Below are 16,166 nucleotides of genomic sequence, written 5' to 3'. Positions count from 1 at the left end.
ACGGAACTGCAGTCATGACGACGGTGCAGGAAACCCAAAAAGACCAAGGTTTGGGATTAGTTTAAAATAAAAACAAAAGCTCTGTAATTACCACATAAGAGTAGCTAGCAAGCCATAGTAGCACATCTACTCTGATACATGATTAATGTGTGATTATTATTGGCTACAATCAGAACAAATAGATTCTAAGAACATCAATGCCATAAATGCTTCAAGAACCCAATAATCGCATCCCCTTTAACGGATTAGTGGCAAATTTGAGAATCTCCAGGATCTCAGTTTACTCCCAATATGATCTACCCAATCTGTCATAATCCAGATTTCTAAAGTAATACTATACCACTTAATTTTAGTACACAGGAGCACCATGGAATTGATCACCTGTAACAACCATTTATCAATAACGTTTTTTGACATGTAATGAACTACTCTGAGAATTCCAAATAACTGGCGGAAACTTTCCTTGATACAGCAAATTAAAAGTAGCATTTAAAAAAAAAAACAATACCAACACCCCAGGACACCGTCACACTGCTGGAGTTTGTCAAGCAAATTGTAACGTTACTCCCACAAACTAAAAGAAATTGCTAAAAAATTTAGCTCAAGGTTATTCATCACATTTGACAATTTGAAATTCTGGTTCAAATTTGAGCAAGAATATTGGAAGTTGACAAACACGATTTGCTTTTGTAGGCCGGATAAAATGATGTGGTAGGCAGGATCTGGCCCCTGGCCTTCAGGTTGACACCTGTGTGTGGTAAAGTGTTTCAAAGTACTGTACAGTAAAGCCAAATCTAAAAACTTTTGACACAGGACTTCACCAAGATGTGATTGTCTTTGCTTTAGTGTGCCCATTTTATTCATATTCTGCCGCAAAAGTTATCTGAAGGGCACTTAACATATGGAGCATTATAGAACCATGCACTCGTGTCCTCGCGCATAAAGAATACCGACAGAACATAACTGATGGACTAAACATCGCGTAAGAAGGAGGCTTATGCTACTGTAAAATGACTCTTAAGGCCTTTCTGAAGTTGTGCGTGTGTGAGTTTGTGTTGGAAGGGGTGACGCGATGATTCATGACGTCACCCGTGTGCAATATGGACAACAGGGGGCGCTGTTCTTCGCAGTGGTTGCTCAGTCTGGAGGCGCAGATGCAGGCGACTGCTGCGGATTTCCCCTTGCGCTGTGATCATTACTCATGCACGTTACGCATTTTCGGTTGAGGCAAACTCAACAAGAAGACACAAACTGTTCCCACAGCCATCATGATGAATTTGAGCGTGTGCTTATTACAAGTGCTGCCTCCTATTCTATAGCTATACAATGTTTATAGTAAATGATTTTCTCCGGTCCCCTAAACACTCTCACATACTCTGCGTGTATGAAAAGTGTGGAAGGAGGGAGGGGGGCGCGTGGAACCAGATCCTCTCTATATGATGTGCGTTGCACCATTCCCCCCGGTTTCTATTGTGAGAGGTGGCCCTTATGATGCTGCAGCGAGGTGGGCTGGGGGAGAAGAGAGGGGAGGGGTCGCTCTCTCCACCCGCTCCCATCGAATCCCCCTCTTACAGTGCGCGAGCTGCTGGCGGAGAGACACGAGAAAGTGGGAGAGGGGAGGAGGGTAAGGAAGCAGGGAGCGTGTGTGTGCGCGCGCGTGGCTGTGCGTGCGCGTAGATTGCACCACCGCATCCTGTTCACCGTTTCTGCAGACGGCCATGCTCTGATGGAGGGAATAAAACCGACAACCGTGTCTTTACTCTCCGAATTGTCAGTCGCCACGTCATTCCAGATGTGACTGACAAGTCGTTGCATGTCGCCTGCTTTCACTCCTGTACTGTTTAACGCGGAGAGGCTGTGACATCATGGCTTTGGTTATGGAACCTATAAGTAAATGGACACCAAAGCAAGTGCTGGACTGGATGAAAGGTGAGTTAGGATCCCTTCCCTGCATCATTGACGTCCGGGCTCGTATGTGATCTGATTTAGGATTATGGGACTGGTGGTGAAGTGAGCAGCGAGCGGCCACACACTTTATGCATAGAGCTTCTCCTACCTGAATGAGTGCGTGCTTTTAACTCAAAACCAAAATGTGCTGGGGGTGGTGCAGTGAGATCAGTGTCCTAAAAAATGTATGGACACTCAGCATTGATTTTGCCTGCTTGAGCGAGAGAGACTGTCAAGCCAAACCTCCAGACTGATGATGCTGATGGTGCTGATGCTGTTGGAGTAAGAAGCATGCAATGATCTTATCAATGGAAGTGGAGAAGCTGTCATCTGCTCTTTTCACTGACACGCTTAAAGCTCACATCACCACTGAGTGCACGTATGTGTCTGTGAGTGTGTGTGTGTGTGTGTGTGTGTGTGTGTGTGGGATGTACTCCCGTGTATGTTAATAGTGTTAGCCACATCGCACAAGCACACACACATGCGAGGGCGCAGGCACACGTACACACCTCAGATCAAACCAAATCTCAACGTTCCATAAAGTCAACCTGTTCAGTGAGATTCAATTGCATTTCCTAATTCAGTGAGCCCTTCAAATGGTCAGTGGCCATTAATCTTATGCCCGTGTCTGTGTGTATGTGTGATATGGTTAAAGTGGTGGTGGGGGGCTGTATGGATACTCACACACTGATCAGTTTAGAGAGCACAAACTGTGACAGAGAGTGGTGATTGAGAGGGGAGAAAATGGGGATGTCCACAATTATGTGTGATCAGTCATCTTAACGGCGTATTTGTACATGTAGTTTACTTATATTTTTTAAATGGTGAATCACAATTCTGCACGATTAGATGCTGAGGTGGTGATGAAAATCCCAGGGGACAAGGCAGTGAGGAAACATGGATGCTTTTGGCCTGTAATTTTGTGATTGGCCTCATCATCTGGCTTCATCCTGAGCTTTATTTTGAAAGATGGTATGGCAGGAAACAATCAGAACAGAACCGAATAACTCTTTCAATCCAAACATGGTGGACAAAATCACCAAATACAAATGAAATATCTGTAAAACATTCTTTTATTTATATTTCATCTATTTTGACAGAGTACCCCATTAAATAGTTAGAAAGTGTGGCAATTTTACGCTGGAGAAGTGGCTAGCACTGTTTGCTCAAACCAAGAAGGTTCCAGGTATGAATTTGTGTTGTCTTGTCTTCTCTTGTTTTGTCTATGAGATTGTTTTTGTTCCCATTTGGGACAGCTCCAGGTTCTAAGACTTCTTCCCATGGTCCCAAATATATGTTAAGTTAAATGATTAAAATAGCAATCATATATGTCATCAACACCAATGTAAGTGTGAATAGTTGTCTCCATGCAGCTAATTGATTGAGAATCAGATAACTAACCCACTTCTGAAGTCAACAAGGCGGCTTCCAGACTATTCAATTCGAACAAATCAACCTCTTTATGAAGATAAACGTGATCAGTTATTCGTTCAGTTTTGTTATACTCCACTTTTTGATGATGTTTGGGGCAGTTTTCCTTCCATTCTGTCTTCGGCATGTGCTCCATGCTCAGTTGGATTCAGGTCGGGGGATTGACTTGGTCATTGCATCATGTTTCAATTTCTTTGCCCTAAAACCTTGGTTGCTTGTGCAATATTCTTCAGGTCATTGTTCATCTTCGCTGTGAAACGCTATCCAATGAGTTCTCAAGCATTTGGCTGAATACAGTATGATCACATAAAATTGCTTGAAACACTTTAGAATTGACCCTGCAGCTTTTGTTAGCCATCACATCATCAATAAGTACAAGTGTACCAGTTCCATTGGCAGCCATACTTGTCCACCTGGCCATGGAACAGCTGTGTAGTAATTGTCCCATTACTTTTAGTCCTTTAAAAAGAGAGAGACACATACACAAATTGATGTAATTCATATTCCACTAATTAGGAGAAGTGTCTGTGGGAGTGGTCTGAGCTCGGGCATCATGCACCACGTCAGTTTCAGTGCCTTGCTCAGGAGTGGTTGACCTCAGCAGTAGACAGTGAGTAAATTGGCCTCTTTTCATCCATATTCATCCAACCCGAGTCCTGTTCCATTAATTCAAAACCGAGCCATACAGTAATTCGGTGAGTGACTGGTAAGCACATCTCCCTCACAGTTCTGAGGACCTGGGTTGCATTATGGCCTCAGCGGTGTGTAGTTTTCTCCCTGTACCTGCATGGATTTTCTATGAGTACTCTGGTTTCCTCCCACATCCCAAAAACATGTATGGTAGGTTAATTGAAGAGTCTACATTGGCCATATGTGTGTATGAACGATGGTTTGTTTAAATGTGCCCTGCGATTGGCTGGCAACCAGTTCAGCATGTACCCTGCTTCTTTCCCCAATATCAGATGGGATAGGTTCCAGGATGCCTGTGAACCTAGTGAGGATAAGCGGTATGGAAAATGATCTCTATTTTTTTTTCGGTTGTTTTTTTTAGCTCGACAAAATAGCTGCGAAAAAATACATTTTATAAAATTGCATCTCGTGCCACCTAAAGATGTTTTTGCTAGTGTGATGCAGTCATCATTTCCTGAGTCTTTTGCAGCTTCATTTCTTAGTATTACCATGTTGAGGTAGTAAATATGAAGCAATGACCAGCTACATATTTTTGCCGTTGGGCGGGATCCTTGCATTAAAAAAGTACTTTTAGGGAAATAAATCAAAACACCATATCGCTTGAGATGCCAAACACAGCACTGTTGGTATTATCACTTAAATTTCTACTAAACAGCATGCACATGCACACCATCAACACAAAACCATCCCAAAATCATGTTTAATCACTAATTTAATGGGCCCAAAAATCGCCAGTTTAATACCCATGAAAAAATTTTCATTTAGTTTATTAATTAACTGTTTTACCCTAGCTTAGCCATTACCTCAGGGTTATCTTAGCATTAAGGCTAGCGGCTCACCAAATTCCCTCTTGCCCTGGCTGTCGGCCGCAGGCTGACTCACAACAGCATGTCGATTCCTTTTGAAATGTCCTCGACCCATGGGTGATGCAATAAATAAAACCAAAAGCATTTTAAAGGGTAAAAACAAATCTTCACGTCCTAATGCTGCCACAGTTTTTACTGAAGCATCAAAGCGATCATTATTATTTTTTTTTAACAAAACAGGCATACTAATTTTTTCTTTTTCTTTTTTTTTTTTTTTTACTCCAGGCTTACTACTTTTATTTATTGTCTAAAAAAGACTTTCAGTCATGACGGACACTGCCTATCAGCAGAATGACCGAAGGAGTTGAGCTGTTCATCACTTCTCAGAGAATGGTGTGTTTGTGAGCGTGAACAGATTTGTTCTTTAGCTACAGTATTTTCAGCACTTTAAATTGGTTAATGCGTAAAAGTAACAAACCACCTGGGGACAGGACAGACCAATAGACCCAATGTCTCCTCTGCAAACTCTCAGCTGACAGTTCAATTGAGTGGTGGGGTTGTAGCCAGCCCTCCATTGGCGCTTTGTTTTCAAAGCTGATAATGCGTTTGCACAACATGGTGCTGCCCTGACTTATTAAGCCTGTTTATTTTTTTCCCCATTAATGCATAGTTAGACAGCGTACAGTGTTTTAACTTGTGTGGGCACATACAATGTATTCCTACCTTAGAATTATGGGGGGTTAATTCCCTTTTAACCTACACAGATTCACTTAATGAAGCAATGAAGCCATTTGAGAAGGCACACTAATATTTTCAGAGGGGTGAATGGTCAAAAATTGAGATATGTACATATACATAAACATTTTTGGACATCCACTATTTTTTACCCCTGAAGCAAGGGAGCAGTTAGAGTTTCCGATCATGGTTGATTCTTTACATTCTTAAAATGATTGAAATGTGGCCTCTGTCTTCTGTGGCTGATAATCTAAAAATGTTTACATTTGAATCACCATTATTTGGGCAATTCTTGAGAGAAAGAGAGAAACATTTTTTGACCTTGTCCAGTTTCAACTCCAAAGTCATGGAATGGCAAAGGTGTGCTTTATAGCAACAGACCTCCATCTATCCATCACTTTTTCCAAGACTTCAGACACCAAAATAATGTCCAGGATATGTAACATTTCACAGTTCATATCCCATAAATGGGGGTACGGAATACACGTAAAGTTAAGGTTTAATTTCAGTAGTGCAAGGTTTATCTACTTAAGCAGAATACTAGACATTGTGTGCTGCTGAAGGACTTCAAGCGCCACAACACCGGCAAGACTCATAGAAAGATGACTCATCAGCATTTATTTTGAACACCCACGCTGGAGGAGTTTCCTCGGTGTCTATTTGTGTTTGACAGAAACTAAACGTGTCAGGGTGTGTTCCAAGATCACTCAATGCACAAATGCTGCTAATTGGTTTTGTTTTTTTAAAAAAAATAAAATACATTTTTTTATGATAATGGGGCAGTATGTATTTTGCATAGCACATAAAATAATATTTAGATGAGATAAGTAAATAAAGTAAATACGATAGATAAGATAAGTTAATCCATAAATAATAAAATAAGATTTGAACAAGAATAAAAACAAGGTTTCAAATATAGTTGTGTTGACTATTTGTGTTTTTTTATGTGACTTTTCATATGAAATAGGGAGGCAAAAGCAATTTTGAGCCTTTAAATATTGGTCCCAGATTCCCAGTTTTACAAAATAACAAAAATGGGTTACCAATATTGTCCAAGCAATGAAAATGCATGACGTACACAAGTACTTTAAATGTCCATTCCAAGTAAGGAAAAGTGCTTAACCTTTAATAGAACAATGGGAGGACTCTTTTTGTGCTTGGCAAGATGATGAAATTGAACATCTTTCAAATGAAGAGCAGAATTTACACAAAACACAATCCCATTTGAGTGGAATCAGGGGAGGGCAAGCATTTTAGCTGATCTCTATTTTGTAGTCATAAGGTTGTTAATATTACACAGTAGCAATTGACAGGTGATTCTGATTCTGATGCCTTTCTTTGCACATGCAAAAGTTTTATAGAGCTTTCCATACTGCATGTTCACACAACTGTACACACATCTCCTCTAACATTTACTTAATTTTGGTCAGAAACAGCAAAGGTCTTGAACCCTTTTGAATTTCTTAAATTTCTGGATGGATTGGTTATTGAATGTAGTCTTTCATTACATAAAAACTATTCTTGAGTGGATAAACCAGCTGGAAGGAGTGCAGTAGTGTCCTGTATCAGTTCCATCAAACGTTATCATTTTTTACTTTGTCTGGAGAAATTTTTACATGTTGTTGCTCCTGTAAATTTAGTTCACTTATCTGACATATTCGATAATTTGTTTCCCGATCAAGCCAAATGAAATTACTTTTTTTTTCCCCATGAACAAGTATGTCACGGGACGGGTTTTATGCATAATACTAAAAAGGATTAATCTTTCTTTTGATGAAACAAATCAGAATAGTCCAATACTTCGCAAAGGAATGAAAACCCTTAATGGACATTAAATATATTTGTTCTTATAAAGGTATATATTCAAGGAAAGATTCTGCCAAGCAAATGCATTGTATTAAGAGAGGCACTGTTCAAAGCCCACTGATGTATATCAAGCAGTATTTGACGCTGCTGTGAACTCTGGAGTCCCAAGATCCTCCTGATACAGGATCTTCCAAAAGCAGCTGTGAATAAAACTGTATTTCAGCCACCCCTACCCAATCTTACAAAAACATGCTTTACAATGGCCTTAGAAATACGTGTATTATTTTTAAATACAGTATTTGTACTCACAAATGAATGTCATAGTACGCTCAGATGATGCGGACAGATGGGGCTCTGAATGGACGAAGATGGCAAATTGATATTTTGAATGGAATAATTGGAAAAGAGATAGTAGGCCCTTTTGGGGGTTCTGAAGTTATCAAAATGACCTCTGTGAAAAACGCCATCATTGAGATTAAAATCTCTTTTTCAAGGATGATTTGGCCAAGCAAGGGAGCCCAAAGACAGAGTTACATCACATTTCAACAGGAACAATACAACAACATTCACAACGGATTTAGATTACAGGCAAGTTATCAGACACGGTTGCACTGTCTGTAAGAGCTGCTTTCATAATCATTTGGAATAGTTTTAAATTCACCTCCCGTAATGTAATTTGAGGCCTTTTCGTAGTTTGTTCCAGGCTAGCGTAGCTAAATCCCCTTTTCCCAAATTTGGTTCGCACTCCGGGAACAATCACCTCTAGGGCACTTTGGAATCGAAGGGCATGCTGGTTCTATTTGATGCACAGAAATATGCATAAGTAGATAGTACCTGTCCAATCACAGCTTTGTGCAAGAGAGAGAGAGCCATCATGTCAAAATAAGTGTGAGAAGAAATGGCCCTGTTGCAATCACATTAAGAGGGCCAGGATGCAGTCAAATACCACATCTGGTAAGAATATGTAAAGTAGAATAATACACAGCTCTATCGGTACTGATCAGGTGTTTGCGTATAGAGTAAATCAACTTTATCCAGTCGTGTAAGGAAAGTGGATGTAGGGTTACTTACTGACCATTTTCATCCATCCTTCCATCTATTTTCTCTGCCGCTTATTCTCACAAGGGTCGCGGGGAGTGCTGGAGCCTATCCCAGCTGTCAATGGGCAGGAGGCGGGTACACCCTGAACTGGTCACCAGCCAATCGCAGGGCACATAGAGACAAACAGCCAGACTCACAATCACACCTAGGGGCAATTTAGAGTGTCCAATTAATGTTGCACGTTTTTGGGATGTGGAAGGAAACCGCAGTGCCCGGAGAAAACCCACGCAAGCACGGGGAGAACATGCAGACTCCACACATGCGGGCCGAGTTTGAACCCGGGTCCTCAGAACTGTAAGGCCAACGCTTTACCAGCTGAGCCACTGTGCCGCCGACCATTTTCATGCCATGTAATAAAAAGAAATGTACCTCCCGCAGTAAAATAATTCTAATGCAAGACGATGCTCCATCCAATGCTTAAAAAGAACACAATTTCATCCTTATCTTCTGCGGGTTTAAAGGGAAAAAAAATCTCAAAACCCATGATACATCGAGGCATGATCCCAGCCTGAGGGTCTGCGGAGCATCCTTAGAGGAAGCTCGATGTGGGTGGACGGGCCAGCAGTGTACTTCCGAGTAGCAACTCTGGGAGGCAATTCATGTGTCTTCAAATGAGATTCATGCAGAAAATATCCATGGATGTTCAATTTCAATGAATGAGAGAATTGAAAAGGTTAGATCGAACTGGGGTTCCTCTCTTCATGTAACTTGATCAGTAAGCTTGTTGCTCACTATATACATACTGTATATGAACTCAAAATAATGACAGAAATAGAACCGTGGTGTTTACAACCTGTTTTTTTTTAATCTGCTGTACATAATGAATGGGAACTTTATCCATCCATCCATTTTCTTAGCCGCTTATCCTCATAAGAGTGGTGGGGAGTGATGGAGCCTATCCCAGCTGTCAACGGGCAGGAGGCCGGGTACACCCTGAACTGGTTGCCAGCCAATCACAGGGCACATGGAGACAAACAGCTGCACTCACAATCACACCTAGGGGTAATTTAGAGTGTCCAATTAATTTTGCATGTTTTTGGGATGTGGGAGCCACGCAGGCACGGGGAGAACATACAAACTCCATACAGGCGGGTCTGGGATCGAACCCAGGACCTCAGAACTGTGAAGCCTACACTTTCCAGCTGATGCACCGTATGGCCTGGGAACTTTATATTATGTGTAATGTGGCAAGTAAACTATGCTATTTTGTAAAATGACTATAAACATCCAGCCATCCATTTTCTATACTGCTTGTCCTCATTTGGATTGGAAGTAATCTAGAACCGATGCCGAGCTAACTTCGAGCGAAGAGTTGGGTACACCCCAAATTGGTTGTCAGTCGATCACAAAGTGTGAACACAAACAGTATCTTCTTCTTCTTCTTTTCCTTTCGGCTTGTCCCGTTAGGGGTTGCCACAGCGTGTCATCTTTTGCCATCTTAGCCTATCTCCTGCATCTTCCTCTCTAACCCCAACTGCCCTCATGTGAACACAAACAGTATATTGTATATATATTTGGAACAGTGGACACAGATGGTAAAGGTCATTCATTCCTTCATTTTTACAAAGACATTCAAAATAATACATTTGGAAGGACTCAGGTACAGGTTTTTCACCTATGTGTGCAATCACAAGTGAGGGAAACACACAATGCCTTCAATAGCTAGACAATAGATAAAACATAAACCTACTCTATGTATTGCTCCAAAACAATTCCACTCAAATTGGTTTGGATCAGAGATATGAGTCAGTCACATATGTGCATGTCAAAAGCAAATCTCAAGTCATAACTTTCAAGACTCAAACAAGTCCCAAAATCAGTTAGGGGAAAAAAAGTCAAGCAATTCAAGTGGAGTCACCGCTAAATTTTAAGAAAGTTGAGTAAATTCATGAATTGGTTTAAGGAAGTCGCAAGTCAAGTCATACAATCTTCGCCCACTCTCATACGGTATATCGGCGTGGTAATAAAAGTTTTTTCACAAATCGTATCACAAAAAAATGATTCACACCTCATAAAAGTTAAATGAACAGCTGAAATCCTAATTGACTGAATTTGTTCCACTGAATTGTTTTACATTTGTATTTCAAATTCAATTTAACTGAACTTTATTTCCAAACTTCTTTAACTATGCTGTTTACTTTATGATAACAGCCTTGTAACTCGTATGGTTCTTAAGAGAAGACCATTGTGCAAGATGCAAGACAGTTTTATGTTGGTTGAATATAATTAGACGTGAACCTGATGGTCTAATGGACCATGAAAAGAATTCATAATTAAGAGAATAATACATGACATAAAAATGTTGCATTTCTGAAAAAAAAGTCATGTGAACTTGAATTAAATGACTAAATCGGGATCATTCATTTATTTAGAAGCACAGACTCTGAACAAATTGACCATTGTCATTTGATTAAAGTTTATGTTTCATATGCTGCAGTCTAAATTTTAAAAACAGCGCAGACAGCTTTAACACGGAGTGGACACAACATATGACATTTTAATGATGACACACATTCAATAGTGTGAAAATTCTATTCACACATAGCTACGCATAATTTGTACTGTACTCACTAATATTGGACCACACTTTTGCCAACATTTTTGATGGTAATGCAAAGTGAACCCATGTAGCAGACCTACAAACACCAGGCATCTTCTGGTGATGACTTTTTTATCATTCTTGCAATCATTAAAAAAAAAAAAAGTGATTGTTTTCAATCTCCACAACACTAGGAAGGGTTTTTCTTTTACCTTTTAACTTCTAAATTTTTCTCTGTTCTATGGTTGGCATTACATTTTAAGCAAAACCTTTTGGTCTAGACTGCAGGAGAAAGAGAGAGAGAAAAAATAGTGACTTTTGTGTGCGTTTTGAACCAAAACAAATTGTTCAGATAAATTATTTTAAACTGTCCCACCCCTAATTATGTTATTTAGTTGTACCAAAATGTTCACAATCACATGATTTTTATTGTTAATCCTCCCCAACCAGTCCTATGAAGCTTAATGTTTGACAAACTTAAATTATCTTATTTGTCTTTGTAAGTTTAGTGGTCATGGATGAAGTTCGGCTTCATTCTTAATGCATCTTTAATGCGCAAGTTGCAAGCCACAGAGGTTGCCATCCTTTTTCTGCAGACTTCATTGACAACGATAATCCTCGAATCCAAATTGTATTATCAATTGAGCTCCTTCCATCGTTGTTCATGCACATAGTTAAGACACTCCCACTCAGGTGAAGTTTCTACCAAGTCCAAAGTCAAGTCAAGTATTGGCAAGCAGGTCACAAGTCATAAAACTGGCAACTCGAGTCCCTCCAGCTCTGGTTTGGATTACATCATGTTAATACTGTTAATGTATATTTGCAAACCATTTTAACAGGAGTTTTTGTTTATTTAGGTGAAATTCATTTTTGCATTTACAGACATACACACATGCACACACAGAAACACAAGAGCATGAGCTTTAAGTGGGGCATCGGTAACCATGGAAACCAAATCTGATCGCGTTGGAGTCACTACACATGTCATAAGATGGGGAGGCATAAACAACTCACAGACTCCCGCTGAACATGCCCAGAACACATATTTAGACATACAGTGAGGTATGGATACACAGTTACACACAAAAACACAACCCTTCCTGTATAATGACCCCAAACAGCAAGAGGGGAGCAGGAAATTTACAAATGGGGACGTGTGTTGCAAAATGAACAAAAGCTGCCCCAAAATAGGGGAGGAAATGAAGGCTTGATGGAAAAACGAGGAGAACACAGTTGATGGCTGAGCTGTGCATTGAATGAGAAATGCAGCGGGCATCTTATCAAAGTACCAGCTCTATCCGGACACTCAGACAAAGAGTCTTGTGTATGTGTGTGAGTGAGTCTTTGTGTGTCCTTTTTGCACCTGTTGTTTCCAGGATCAGCACTTATTATTATTGTTATTATTATATTTTTAAAACAATTTTAGAGTTTTTAGGGTGTTTTTATCCTAGTAACCTTTGATCTGACTTAATTACAAAAAAATAAAATAAAAACACGCACACAAGGGCATTTGTACCTCTCTTCGTGGTTTGTTTTGGGCATTTTTTTCAAGACCATAAAAGAATGATCTGCTTGCAATGCTGCAGTAAGTGTGCTCTATTTGCTAGTGTACTGTAGCCTAAAAGACCATTTTATGCCTTTGACTCCTGAAAAATAAGAAAAGCAAACTCTGTCACATAATGTGTTTGTATTGTGTGGAACCTTAACGGGGAAATGGACAAAGTTTGCTTAAACAAAGAAAGGATTCAGTGCAGAGAAAACAATTTACAGGTGTTAAAACATTCTCTAGTTTCTCTACTCAATACTGAGACCTGACATGAAATTCCATGATAAACAGTTCATGTGGAACTCAAGGTAAATGTAATAGATTGAGAATCTACAAATTAGGTAAATAAACCCATTAAAAACAATCCTGTAATTGATCATTATTTCCTACATAAAATGGTTATCTATTATAATTTACTTGTGTTGAATTAAGAACAATTATTATCGCGAGGCAATTAACTATGATCAGATTTGAATGAGATAAATTGTTTCTGCGTTTTGTGTTGGCCTCTTAGATACAACACAAGAACCATCACATTATGTAGCATGATGTCCTATAATGTCATTGTATCCATCCATCCATCATCCATCCATCCATCCATCCATCCATCCATCCATCCATCCATCCATCCATCCATCCATCCATCATCCATCCATCCATCCATCCATCCATCCATCCATCCATCCATCCATCCATCCATCATCATCCATCCATCCATCCATCCATCCATCCATCCATCCATCCATCCATCCATCCATCCATCCATCCATCCATCCATCCATCCATCCATTTTCTAAGCCACTTAGCTTCACAAGGGTCACGGGAGTGCTGGAGCCAATTCCAGCTGTCATCAGGGAGGAGGCAGAGTAGACCCCGGACTGGTTGCCAGCCAATTGCAGTGCGCATGGAGACAGACAACAGTCACACTCACAATTACACTTAGAGGCAATTTAGAGTCTCCAATTAATGCATGTTTTTGGTATGTGGGAGAAAACCAGAGAACCTGGAAAAGCCCACACAGGCACAGGGAGAACGATCAAACACCTCACAGGCGAGGCCGGGATTTAAATCCCAGTCCTCAAACCTGTGAGGCAAATGTGCTGAAAGATTAATATTTCCTGTAAAAGTGCCATAGATTCAGAATGCATCCACATCCAGCAAGCTCCGTTTCAGAGAGCAGGCTCACGTGCACTTGAAAGATCACCTACAGGAGAGCTAAAATGTCACCTTCCTGAGAATATTCTTTTATGATGTGATAAATATTTCACACTAAGAACATTTTAGCGAGTTATGAGACTTTTTTTTTTTTTAACTTGCATTACCTCAAGTTGAAAACTCAAAGGTAGGGGCAAGGCAATAAGCGAGAAGTCTCCACTGCCTGTCACTGCTCTTTGCACAAGTTCCTTTCTGACCCAAACATGGTCTCGACGGTCATTTCCGTTAATGTTAACCGGCAAGCAGGAAAGTCAGTGCTACGTAGCTTTTTCATTCTGAGTCATATGAGTAGGTAAAATCACATTTTTGTTTGGGCCTTAAACAATGATTTTTCAACACAGTACAGCACATTGTCTGTTTATCTGTATGTTAGTGTGCGGTCCTTAGCCTTGCATCAGTGTAGCGTCCTGATGGCAAGCAAACGCTGATCCTTTACTTCTACTCTGAGGCTTCTATTGGTGTTGGTTGATTGGCAACCCTCCTCTTTTGCTTACAAAAAAGAAAATATTTGAATTGGAATGTGGATAAAGAAGCTACCTGGAAAGAAACTTTTCAAAAACAATTGCATTGAATTGTTCTGGATAACAATCCAGCATAAAACTGGTCAAACCACTGTTGCTGAGTAAAATCAGATTCTCTTTAAAAATCCATCTTAGTGGTTTTTTAACCCTTTTTTCTTGCATTAAATTGTTACATGCAGATGTTTCAACCCTGATAAGTCCACAAGAACGAGCTACACTTCTATCTTCATGGCTGCAATCTTTACTGTGGATTTTTGTAGTCTGCAGTACAGCTATGATAAAACATTTTATTTCCAGCAAATAGCTTCCGGGGAAAGGCAATTTATAACTTGATTACACACAGTGACACTTCTGACATTACTTCATGAAAAAAAAAGTGTTTATTTTAGCTGCGCTTGGGCTAATATTTGTTCGACTTGTATTATACTGCATTACCGGCTCGAGAGAAGGGTCACTATGTATTTATCTTGTTGTTAAAATATAATAAACAGCTTGTTAATGGAAAAAAAAATGAATTAAGAAAATTTGTTATTGGCAATTTCTTCTTTCTTTCTTTCTAGATCTTATTCCTTGAGCAAAAATGTATTGATTCGAACAACTGACAAGCTGCTGCATGTCACACATTTTTAGTTATACCGTACTGTACTGGTCCACATGGTGACACAATTACTTGCTTTTGCAACTACTATGTACTGTACATATTTGGCCACCTATTTGAAAAATACATGCATTTATTAATGCTGCTTCAAATTGATGCCAATAAACATAGCAGCATATCTTTTGTAAATATTTAAGTTGAACCGTACCATACTGAAAGGGTTTCACATAGCTCATTTAATTATTAGGTGATTGAATTTATTGCTTCCTGTCATACTGTATACAGTAAAAACCAAATGTGTAAAAGATAACCATGTACTAAAAACAACACAATAGTATGATGACAAGCAACTTGAAACATACCATACCTGTGACCAGCCACAATTCCTAAACTCCTCCTTGCCTCAGAGGCAGCGGTACAAAAGGGAAGAGCAAATGTGTTTCTTTGAGTTGTGAATTCACATTCCTCGTTACTTGATGCTGATTCTGTTCTGCCTCTATCATTGCGCTGCCGGTTGCATGAAGAAATGTGCTCATTCGCTCACGTTGCAGGTAGCTCTGTCAATATGGACCATAATTTATGATAAAGCAGTAGTTAACAATTTAAAGGAAGTGCAATTTAAAATTGAATACTGGAATGTGGCTGAGCACATTAGTTACTCTATACGCTACATAAGATGTGACAATATGATTTATATTTTTGCAAAATTCTTTATATGTGTTTAGACATTGTCTAATTTGCGTTCAAAAGGATCCAATTGAATTTAACGGTTAGTTCAAATGTTGAAACCTCTCTCTTAAAAATGTTCTTATTTTAGGTTTACACAGTTAAATGTTATAGACCATTTTGTGGTTCTGTACTACATATGAACACATCTCGGACCGCCACTTTCATCTACAAGTCACTTCCCCCAGACATTTAAGAAAAGTAACTCACAAAAATTCACTGGAAAGTGTGGGCATTTTGCAAAAAATAAACAAAATGAAAAATGCCTAGCTGTGCTAAAACTGCTACAATGGTGACACTTGTTTACAGGTTTGTAGTCACTTTGGTTTTAAGTCAACATACGCTTGCAGCTCCTGCCTTTTTTCTCAAATGTTGAGGCCGTGTCATCAACAATTTAATCAGTTTGAAGCCTGGTGAGCTGAATATGTGGGATTACCAGCATGTCATACTGTCAAGAAGAATGAGCTGTGTCACCATTCTAGGCATTAGAAAACATTTTGTCGAC

General features: G+C 39.6%; 1 protein-coding gene across 1 annotated transcript in view; it reads left to right on the top strand.

Annotated features, from left to right (window-relative positions):
* The first annotated feature begins 1,865 nt into the window (after positions 1-1,865).
* Positions 1,866-16,166, top strand: part of si:ch211-26b3.4 (connector enhancer of kinase suppressor of ras 2) — a 58,876-nt gene continuing 44,575 nt past the window's right edge. The window contains exon 1 of the mRNA XM_061834861.1: positions 1,866-1,929. Within this exon, the coding sequence (XP_061690845.1) occupies positions 1,866-1,929 (64 nt within the window). The remainder of the gene's footprint in view (positions 1,930-16,166) is intronic.

Source organism: Syngnathoides biaculeatus, chromosome 11, assembly GCF_019802595.1.
Source record: "Syngnathoides biaculeatus isolate LvHL_M chromosome 11, ASM1980259v1, whole genome shotgun sequence".
Classification (NCBI taxonomy): Eukaryota; Metazoa; Chordata; class Actinopteri; order Syngnathiformes; family Syngnathidae; genus Syngnathoides; species Syngnathoides biaculeatus.
This window is presented reverse-complemented; position numbering and strand designations above follow the sequence as displayed.